Source organism: Leuciscus leuciscus (genome assembly GCF_965113295.1).
Source record: "Leuciscus leuciscus genome assembly, chromosome: 25".
Taxonomy (NCBI): Eukaryota; Metazoa; Chordata; class Actinopteri; order Cypriniformes; family Leuciscidae; genus Leuciscus; species Leuciscus leuciscus.
Window position 1 is genome coordinate 2,506,720 of NC_138724.1, and position 11,970 is coordinate 2,518,689.

Sequence of the window (11,970 nt, forward strand, 5' to 3'; positions counted from 1 at the left end):
CCGGCATGCCTGTGACCAACTTGTTCGACCTATCAGAAGCTGACATTGTTTGGTCCAGGGGTGCTTTATAGTTTCCTGGTCAATGACGTCACCCGCCTATGATGTCCCGTCACGCCATTGGACTGATTTCACGAGTGCTTCATGACGCGATCACGCAGGGGCGTTCCCGCAGCGCTTGACGCAGCGTCTCGTTCCCTCTCAGGGAACCATGGTTACATACATAACCGGAGACGTTTATTAAACACAATTTATCTTTGGCGGTATGGTTCCTTATGGGGGTTCTTGGTCCATAATTAATGACATACAGAGCTTTAGCATTAACCCCCCATGGACCCATCAGCTTGAGTGATATTGTAACGGTCACCAGCTGGAGTGCCCTTGAGAGCCACCAGAGGGCACTCCACACCGGACTATCATATTTACTCAGACTACAATTCCCATCCTGCATCTACCTGGACTGATTACTTCATACACCTGCACTGCACTGATTACACACACCTGCACCTCATTCACACACACATAAAAGCCACTTCCACACTCCACTTCTCTGCGAAGTATTGCATTGCCCTGGCTTTCAATTCCGAGCGTTTATTCCTGTGTTTGCTGTTCTCATTTACTGACCTTGGACTGTGTATCTCGACTCCTGATTGTTCTCTGCCTGCCTTTACCCGGATTGTTAATTGGACTTTGCCTTTTGCTGCCTGCCCTGACTTCTGCCTGTGACCCCGATCTGCTCTGTGTTCTCTCCGTTGTTCTGTCTGCTGTTGTTTTACCCTGCCTGTCTGACCACTCTAAATAAAGATAAATAAAGAATAAATAAAGATGCGCTGCATCGTTACAGATATACAGATGATTAAGACACTTTAGTAATGTCTTTAAAGTAAAACAGTTTTAACATGTAGACGTATACTGTAGCTTGGCTATGAGGATGACAGTCTCTCGGCGATGATGTCCGTGACAGCTAGGACTTGAAAGCCTCAGTAATCTGAAACAAAGAGACGACAGCCAGAAGGTGCACAGAAATATGCTTGATACTTACAGTGGTGAGGGCAGGAGGGTTGCGAGCGGTTTGAGCATGCTTACCGAGCAATAGTGCCACGTATATATATCCTCCCGGTCTAATAGGAGAATGGTAGTGGTTGGTGTGATTTGACAGCTGATCGCAGCAGCCTATGCCTACGTGGCCTGTCTGAACTAACACTGCGCTCGATTTCTGTTCACCTTTCCTCTAAGACCACGGCTGCATCTGACATCACATACTTCACTACTATATAGTAGGTGAAATATAGTTTGTGACTAAAGAAGTATGTCTGAATTCACTCATAAAAGAACAGGTAAAAAGTCCCTGGATGATCTACTACTTCCAGTGAGATCTGAAGTGTGTGTATGATGGACACTTTACTATCCCATGAGGCCACAGGAGAGGATTTATGAATGACAGTGAAGTGACGCAACTGACAATAGTAGGTCACATGATAATGACATCATGGCGAATGTAGTACGTCCAGATTACATTCATACTACACACACTCATACTATGAAGAAAATACTTTTTTAGAGGTTGCAAAGTAATTACTCGTTAAAAATAAATAAGTACCTACTCTGTGATTTCAGACTCAGTCCATGTGTTCGATACACAAAACAATCTGAGTTACTGTGAGCCTCGAATCATAAATAAAAGCTGTGTGTGTTCAAGCTTATGTCTCTGATTTTCAAGTAGAGATATACACGTGAATCATTTTGATTGTTTTAAGTTTGTATTTGCACAAGTTGCTGTTATTTTATCAAGCTTTGATGGAAATCTATGATGTTTAATATCGGTAACAATTTAAAGGTGAACTATAATGCCCATTTTCACATGATGTAATATAAATCTCTGATGTCCTCAGAATGTGTCTGTGAAGTTTCAGCTCAAAATACCATCCAGATCATTTATTATAGCTTTTCAAAGTTGTCCCTTTTTGGGTGTGAGGGAAAATGCTCCGTTTTTGTGTGTGTCCCTTTAAATGTAAATGAGCTTCTGCTCCGCCTCCGTTCAGAAGAGGCCGATCCATTACACGAGCTTCAGAGACTGGATCAACACAACAGCCGAATTTCTCTCAGCCTAAATGTCAATAACACCCAGTGGCGAGAGCAGACTCACATGTTTGAGCCGGAGTCAGACACAGATGGAGAGATCAGGAAGAGGCTGCAACTGTTAGACTGCACATGGACATTTCTGAATGGTTAGTGGATACATTTATGTAACTTAGTTGTTGTGGAATTACGTTTATTCATCTCATCGACTAGCCTGTGCCATCATGTTAATCTATAAACTGCTGTATAGGCAGGGTTCTCAAGTTTTATCAAAAGCTTGGAGTGAGATCACATGCAGTTAGGAGAGGAGACCTAATGGAGCCCCGCCCCCCAATTTTACCCATTGTTCATAATTAACCAGCACAAATTGAAATTATAACAATTGGTAAATCTGATAAATGACAGAGCAATTCATCACATCAAATATACTCTTTAATGTTATATTTAAAAATTACAAATATACAAAAATGACAAAAATATAACAAATTGCTCCAAATCTTTTTGCATTTTGAATGTGGCCAGTCGAAATGGTATAATGATTTATTGTGTGGTGGGACATTGTGAATAAATGACATATTAGAGTATTAAAGTGTGTGTGTGTGTGTGTGTGTGTGTGCGTGTGTGTGTGTGTGTGCTGTGTGTGTTTGTGTTTGTGTTTGTGTGTGTGTGTACACAAGAGTAACTTACACACTCCAGCTTATGAAATGTGTTTTATGTTGTTTGTTGCACATTTTGATGCCTTGATAACAGGGGTAGGGGGCTCCTCCTTGAAGCACTGTGGCTCGATGCCAGACATTTTCACTGTCATAATGGATGACAGTGTTCCGTGCAGAGCATATAAAATGAAGAAATACATCTTCATTCCTTCCCATACCCACTAACGGTGGCCGAGAATGTTCCGTCAACTTCTGTGTGTTCGCGCATCTATGTTGCCTAGTAACGAACGCAATCTGGCCGAGATATACGTGCTGGCGGTAGGAAACTTCACTTTGTGCGCCTGCGCCTCGTATAAAACGTTATATATAAAGCTTGCAGGACAACTTGGTTGGCATTGCCTTTTCAGCGTGAGAAATACATGGTGTGGCGTGTGAGCGTGTGAACTGGTTGAATTGCGTGTGTCTCACGGCCAATGCGTGAGACTTGAGAACCCTGTGTATAGGTGCATGTGTGTGAAATTAACCCTCTGGGGTCTGAGGGGTTTTTGGGGTCCTTGAGATGTTCTGACATGCCCTGACATTTGTGCTTTTTTCAGTTGCTTATAAACATATAAATGGCAAAGGTATAATTACACTCTATTTAGCACAAACAGGGCTACCATAATATGTGAGCAACATGCATGTACATGTTTGTATTTTTGAGAGAATAATGTTTATGCATGGTTATTGAAAAAACTAAAAACTAAAGTTTCTGAAATAAGGCCACAAAACACATACTAAATATGTGTCAATAAGACTTTTGACTAATGGATGTCGTCGCCTAGAGTTTTTTCTTCAAAATGATGTGAAAATCATCCTGCCTAATCATTCACATAAAACGATACATTGATTTAAGTTTTGTGAAACACTGTTAGTTTGGAAAGCCAATATGCGGATGGGGCGTAAACGCTCCAACAGCATCATGCATATTTAGTAGTTCTCTTACGAGAGGTCTCTCGTACTTGCGTAAGTATCTTACGCTAGGAGAAAACCTCTTTTCCTCGAGATATTGAAGCCAAAAATTATCCTTAATTTTGCAATAATGTAAAACACATTGCAGCAGCATGCAGACATGGGCAAGACAGCTTGCACGCCCATTGGCTGCACTGCGGCAACTGCACCAGCCTATCGATAGAGGCCCCTCATGACGTCAGAACCAATGAGGGTGCTTCGCGCCCAATACGTCATGTCCCGCCGAAAGCGGGTGGGGCTAGGGCTATAAATACGGCCCAGAGAGGCTGGTTTGGTCAGTTTTTCCATCGCTGAAGCGAATCAGAACATGACGCATGCACGGCAAGATACGCAAGTACTCGTTCCCTCTTCTAGAGAGAACCGAGGTTACGTTAGTAACCGAGTACGTTCTCTTACGAGAGGTCTCTCGTACTTGCGTAAGTATCTTACGCTAGGGGAACACAATGTAAAACGCCGTGCGTGCTTGAGACATAACACTAAAGTCCCAAGGGCAGGTGCCCGGGGCTCATACAGTGCCTAATCACAAGAGACTCACAGAGAATCCGGGAAGAGGGGCTAGAATAGCATCATTCCTGTAATATGGAGCTCTGATAAGAGCATGTTATATCAAGTGTTCCACACAGCCAGGGCGAACTCGGCCTGGACTGATAAATATGGGGGACTTACGCACTGCCCACAGAAGTATACAGACGATCAGTGATCGACGCTCTAGCAGTTTCAGCATCCTGAGAAAAATTAAACCGAGAGCAACCTAGCTTGCAAAGCGGGAACCTCGAGGTTATAAAACCTTATAAATGTAGACGGGGAGGCCCAGCCTGCCGCCATACAGATATATTGCAAGGCAATCCCACAGGACCAAGCCCACGACGAGGCCATGCCTCTTGTGGAGTGCGCTTTGACACCTATCGGGCATTGCAGGCCCTTGGATGTGTAAGCTAGCGCTATAGCATCAACTATCCATCTGGATAGACTCTGTTTTGACGCAGCTAGTCCCTTAGAACGTCCGCTGAACAAAACAAAGAGCTGCTCCGTCTGTCTGAAAACAGATGAGCGAGACACATAGGCCCTTAACGCCCTGACCGGGCAAAGGAAGCCTGCGTCCCCTTCCTCTTCAGATACCGGCAGGGCCGACAGGGAGATCACCTGTGCCCTAAACGGTGTATTGAGGGATTTAGGAACATATCCGTGCTTTGGTTTGAGTATGACTCTCGAGTCATTAGGCCCAAACTCCATACACGTCGCGCTCACTGAGAGCGCTTGCAAATCCCCTATGCACTTCACTGAAGCGAGAGCCAGAAGAAACACTGTTTTGAAAGACAAGAGTTTCAGGTCTATTGACTGTATTGGCTCGAATGGGGCACCTTTCATGGCTTCCAGAACCGTGGAAAGGTCCCAAACGGGAACTGAGGGAGGTCTGGGAGGGTTCAGCCTCTTAGCTCCTCTAAGGAAGCGAATGACCAGATCGTTCCTTCCTAATGACTGGCCGAGCGGTGGTTCAGCGAACGCTGCTATGGCCGCCACATAAACTTTGAGCGTGGATGGGGTTCTGCCCTTATCCAGAAGCTCTTGTAAAAAGGAGAGAACCTCCGGCACCCCACAGCGTGAGGGCGGAGTACAACTCGCTGTACACCAGCTAGTGAACACAGACCATTTTGAGGAATAGAGCCGCCTCGTAGATGGAGCTCTAGCCTGTGTGATCGTGTTTAACACTCCCGCTGGGAGGTTAACGGGTACCCGTTGATGGCCCACACATGTAGGGACCAACGCTCCGGGCAAGGATGCCAGATCGAGCCGTTTGCCTGCGAGAGGAGATCCCTCCTCACCGGTATCGGCCACGGGGCGGTACTCGTCAGCTGCATCAGGACTGGAAACCAGACTTGGTTTGTCCAAAATGGGGCGACGAGTAGCACTGGGCATCCGCTCTCCCTGATTCGCTCTAACACCTGGGGTAGGAGCGTGACAGGGGGAAACGCATAGAGCGGGCAGCGGGGCCAGACGTGAGCCAGCGCGTCCCTGCTCTTGGAGAAAAATTCCTGACAATGAGCGTTCTCTTGAGACGCAAATAGGTCTATTTTCGCTCTGCCAAATGTCCTCCATAGCAGTTTGACTGTCTGTGGGTGTAAAGACCATTCTCCCGTCGGAAGATTGTTTCTGGACAGTCTGTCTGGTCCCACATTCAGATGGCCGGGCACATGCGCTGCCCTGAGCGAGCGCATATTGTGCTGAGCCCAGACCAGGAGGCGTTCCGTCAGCCTGTGAAGGATTCTGGATCTGATACCTCCTTGATGATTTCCCATACAGAAATGCAATATATTCACATATATATGAAACACTGTTAAATATATTGAAATATATTTTGAAAATATATTTTCAACATGCATAAAAATTCAAGCATAACAGTTGATCTACATGTTGCATGTATAAATATGTGTACATATATGTGACAATATATTTCATGCCTCATGTCATATGAAAATACATGAGGCATGAATAGTGTCACATTGTCACAGATGGTGTTGGGTTTTGTTTCAGGTCATTGTCATGTTTCAGTTTCTTGTCATGTGCTTCCCTGGTTTGTCATGTCTTCTGAACCTGCCATGTACTCCCCTGTTCATGTGTCTTGTTCTCATTGGTTCATTGTTTTGTTCACAGGTGTCCCTTGTCTTGTCATTAGCTTGTGTATATTTAAGCCCTCATGTTTGCCTTGTTACTTGTCATGTTTGCCTTGTACTGCTGTTGGTGAGGTTATGGTCTTTGTTTTATTCTATGTCATGTCAAGCCTTTGTTTTTAGTTTATTAATTAAACTGCACTTAAGTTTTGCAACTTGCCTCCAGTGATCCTTAAACGCATATGTATATTTTTAATCAAGCGAGTTACTTTTTTGCTATTCATCTTTTTGTTCCTACACCATTTACCAATTATGCATTATATTAAGCTATATTATATTATATATTATATTGAAGACATTCAAACATGGGAATATATTGTGATATTTATTGTCAATATATATGCTTTTCTCATTCTATTTACAGTGAACACTTGAGATGCATTACAATTCACTCAATCCACTCAATATCACAATCAAGTTTCAGAAAAAACATTTTATCTTATATTCTGATTTTATTTACTGCATCAGTACTGGCCTAATGACCTTATAAGCAGATTGGGTATTGACCCCCTGTATCTATAAGTAAAAGCTTATGTCAATGAGAGTATAACAAGTCCTCCATGTGGTAATCTCAATCTTAAAAAAACATTCTTATTTTAGTGATAATATTTACATTTGATCAAAAATGAAAAAACAATGTTATAAAACTGTTAATGGTTATGTTGTATCTTCCTAGAAATGTCTTTCAATCCAGTATTTCTTTCTTTCTTTCTGCAGCAGCACTGCACTTCCTTTTGATGTTGGTCTATTATGTAGTCAGCTCATAGCGATTAAGAAACTTAAAAATGTAGTCCACTCTCAGTCCTGGTAGACACACAAATAAACTCTTCTGTTTGATCTTACTGGCAGGAATGGCTGTTAGATGGCCAGTAGTTTTATCAACAGCAACAAAATGGCATGGGTTGCTTAAGGATGAGAAAAAATTATGCTTTCGCTTCTGAAAATAGTGACCAATGGCATAGCACATGCCTCCGGTCCCCAAATCTGCAAAGATAAACCTTCTCACCAAGAAGGCATCATCATCATCATCATCATCATCATCATCTTTAAGGAAGACAATGTGAGAGTTTCTCTTCGTCTCCCTGGCATAACTCTCTGCATGTATTATTTGACCATCAACTACTACTCTGTCATAGTAGTTGACAATGTCTTTCTTTAAAGAGTGCACAAGACTGTGGAGTGCTAGATAGTCGTCATGTTCTAGCAATTTTCTTTGTGGTCTGCCAAGTGCAGTGACTCCTTCAAACTGTTCTACCATTTGAACTGTCTTCTTAGATGTAGTTAACATCTCAAATGTGTCTTTGACCTCAATGGGAGCATAACTCATCAAAGATTTGCCATAGACTGGAAGTGCCTTCTCTAACAAAAAGGTTTTGGAAATCTGTAAAGCAACACCCTGTGTGCTCTTTACCATCTCAAGCAATTCTCTGTTGTAGCTTTCAAAAACAAAAGCAGAGTGAGTCCAGAGTGGCCCCCAGTCTTTAACACTTTGGGCCAAATGCAGACACAGATGAATGTTGAATGTCATATTACAAACACCATAAAGTCCTTCTGCTTCCTGCACAAATGCATTAAGCAATTTGTCAGCCTCTGTGATCTCTTCTGAAGTGATAGATTCTAAGAGGAGCAAACCAACACCCTTCATAAGTTTTGCCCAGTGGACAAGGAACCTTTCAGGGAGTGTGCCCTTTAACACAGGTACACTGTAGAAGAACAACCACATGTACCACTCATGTGCTTTCCAAAAATGCCTTTCAGTCACAGATCGAGGGATTCTAGAAACACCACGGGGTGGTTGAATGCTGCAAAGTCTATCATCCACTTCTGAGACAGACCTTCCAACATACCATGGCTGTCCACTGTTCTCACTGCAGAACCACAGGTTAGTGTAGGCCCTGGCAACACCAAGAAGAACACAATGCATGTAGTCTGGAACACAGCCATGTATGATGTTAAAGCCTGGCAACAGTGAGAGTACTGAGGGCCCTTTAACACCCATTACAGGTGTGCACTTCTCCAGTGCACTTTCAGCAAAATTGATGGTTTGAGTGTGACTTCTTAAATCACACTTTGTTTCGAAAGGGTAAACCCTTGTATGGCCTTGTCCTTTTTCTACCATGACTCCTTTCTGTACACAAAATGAACATCCAAATTCCCCATTGAACTGTTTGAAATTTTGTAGAAGTGGCCTGGCAACAGAATCACTGACTAATACCAAAGGAAGAACTTTAGTTGTGTATGTCGCATGTCCAACTGACCATTTGAAGCCAGCCTGTTCCAAGTGAACACATTCTTTCACAAAAGGTTCAAGAAATGTGTTCATGTTTGGCTTTTCTCCACCAACCCACAGAGCAGCAAGCATCACATGCTTTGATCTCACTGCTGGGTCAAGTTCATTAATGGTATAGAGCAAGGGCCAACAGCTGCATTTAGATGAACGATACAGTGGTATGCCATCACAGCTAAATGTTAGTGAAAGGTGGTTCACACTGCCATGAGATTTACTGTTTTTTAAAGCTTCCTTGTACAGCTGTCCATCATAGATGTCACAGACAGAAGTCTTTGTAGGTGCAGGTGTTACGATGTGTGAACGAATTTCGTCATTTTGTAGTATATTTCTGAGTTGGCCTTCCAGGGGTAGTTCAATGAAAAAGTTTCCCTCTTTCATGTGTTTGTTCAAGTCGCATGTCTCCCCACAACTGTTACATTTAGCTAATTTCTCATCAGACTGCATAATAGCAGAGCACTGTTTACAAATTGGATGCAACTGAAAATGGTTTCTGACTTTACCAAAAGTTTTGTAGAAACAGTACTTTGATGTGGACACAACATGTTTTTCACTAACTGCATTGATTACCTTAAGCATGTCCTCAATGACTGCATCAGTTAGATTATGTTTTAACTTTAATGCCAACATTAATAGTTCATGCTGCTTTCTCCTTTGGTCACCATCATCTGGACCGTTATGTTGTAGACCAGTACATGTGGTCTGATCTACCACTCCTTGTTCAGCAGGATTCACCATCCTCAGTTTGTTGTCCTCCTCCATTTGTTCCCTGACTGACCCTTCTTCTGCAATGGAAATGGATTCATCTTCATAGTCCTGTTAGAGATGAACAATACATTACCATTATGGTCATAAGTAAAAAGAAAACGGTTGAAAGACTGAAACGGTTCTTTGATGTTTTGTTTGGTGAGCATGATTGTTCTTGTTTAATGTTGTGACGAAATGTCCCCACAATGATAGTAATACCAGAAATATTTTATCTTGTGAAGACATTTTTGGTCTTATAAATATGTTGTTGTTGTTGTTGTTGTTGTTTTAATGTCAAAATGCCGAATGTTTTTTGTGAGGGTTGTGTTTAGAGTTAGAAGATAAGAAAAAATGACCAAAATCATTATGTCTATGGAACAAAAATCATTATGTCTATGGAAAGCCCCATATAAAAGACAGAAACCCACTGTGTGTGCACATGTGTCACAGCGTATGTGTGTGTGACACATGTTAATGTGAAAATGCAGCATAAGTGTACTCCCTCTAACCTGGTAAACATTGAGACCTCTACAGTCCGAACTGGAGGATTCTTGATGCGTAAATGATGTTACCTCCAAATCTGCAGAGAGACACCTGCTTTGCACCGTGGGTTTGCTGGTTAACCCCTTCTCAGTGTGTCCTATGGAGGCAACATGGTAAAAGCAAAATAACTTATACTTGATAAAGATGATGGTGATTTTAGTTGAAATTATCATGCAAAGAAATGTATAGGTTATGTATCACACAAATTATCAGCTGCAATACCATATTATATATCCTTTTACACCATTATCCAAACAAAACTTAATACAAGATTGAAATGTTCATACCTATTGAACCGTTATGTTGTAGACCAGTACATGTGGTCTGATCTACCACTCCTTGTTCAGCAGGATTCACCATCCTCAGTTTGTTGTCCTCCTTCATTTGTTCCCTGACTGACCCTTCTTCTGCAATGGAAATGGATTCATCTTCATAGTCCTGTTAGAGATGAACAATACATTACCATTATATATGGTCATAAGTAAAAAGAAAACGGTTGAAAGACTGAAACGGTTCTTTGATGTTTTGTTTGGTGAGCATGATTGTTCTTGTTTAATGTTGTGATGAAATGTCCCCACAATGATAGTAATACCAGAAATATTTGATCTTGTGGAGACATTTTTGGTCTTATATATATGTTGTTGTTGTTGTTTTAATGTCAAAATGCCGAATGTTTTTTTGTGAGGGTTGTGTTTAGAGTTAGAAGATAAGAAAAAATGACCAAAATCATTATGTCTATGGAACAAAAATCATTATGTCTATGGAAAGCCCCATATAAAAGACAGAAACCCACTGTGTGTGCACATGTGTCACAGCGTATGTGTGTGTGACACATGTTAATGTGAAAATGCAGCATAAGTGTACTCCCTTTTACCTGGTAAACATTGAGACCTCTACAGTCCGAACTGGAGGATTCTTGATGCGTAAATGATGTTACCTCCAAATCTGCAGAGAGACACCTGCTTTGCACCGTGGGTTTGCTGGTTAACCCCTTCTCAGTGTCTCCTAGTCAACATATGGTAAAAGCAAAATAACTGATACTGAACTGATTTTAGTTGCAATTATTTACATTCATGTAAAGAAATGGATATATATGGTTAAATATCTCACCAGAAGGGGCTAAGTTGATTGAACTCCAGAGCCCTGCTAATGAGGAACAACCTTTTTAAAGCAACATTATTGTAACATTTGGGGAAAAAAAATAAAATAAGACTGAACAAAAAAACTTACATGAAAAAAACAGTTGTTTCTTCTTCCACATGTGGACATTTTTCAGCTAATTTTACCCTAGGAAGTGAAAATTCTTGAATTCAGGCTTACTCATATCATATTCCCCCAACCAGCAAAATTTTCCTTTTCCATTCAAAAACAATTAGGACAGTATGTTAAACAGTCTTAAAGCAGTCATTACGAAATAATAAAAAAGAAAATGAAAAAGACAATTTAGAATTATTAAATTATATAAATACAATTATTAATTTATATAAAGAAAATATAATTGTTAATTTACAATTTTATATATTGGCCTATGTAGGCTATAGCCTATGTTTAAAGCCATGGAAAAGTCATGGACATTGATTGTATCAATAAATGTTGTGCATTCTTTGTTTTAAGTATAATACATTGAGTTTTATTAAACACATTTCAGTTTATTCATTCAGTAATATCATTTGTTATAAAAAACAACTCATTCACGTTGATCGTAGGTGAAAAGGCCAGTTAAGAGTTTTCATCCAGTCAAAAACTTCAAAAAATCCCAAAACTTCATGTGACTTACCGTTTCCATCTACTCTCTGTGCGTTTAGGGACAACACACTTCTCATTCAAATACTTTTTATATTTTTGCATCTGGACTTTTTATTAATTGTTAATTTACATAATTTGCTCTTTACATTATATAGTAAGGCTGTCTGCACCTTGGCAGTAAGAGTCCTGTGATTGGTCAAACTGCCAGCTTTATTTCCATATATGGTTATTTACG

General features: G+C 41.1%; 1 protein-coding gene across 1 annotated transcript; it reads right to left on the bottom strand.

Moving 5' to 3' along the window:
* Nucleotides 1–961: 961 nt before the first annotated feature.
* LOC309489991 (uncharacterized protein) lies at nucleotides 962–11,775 on the bottom strand (the record flags this gene model as incomplete). Its single annotated transcript, XM_082158945.1, has 5 exons — nucleotides 962–985; nucleotides 7,419–9,515; nucleotides 9,956–10,086; nucleotides 10,277–10,427; nucleotides 11,767–11,775. The coding sequence occupies 5 exons, from the start codon at nucleotides 11,773–11,775 to the stop codon at nucleotides 962–964; spliced, it is 2,412 nt and encodes an 803-aa protein (XP_082015071.1).
* Nucleotides 11,776–11,970: the final 195 nt, after the last annotated feature.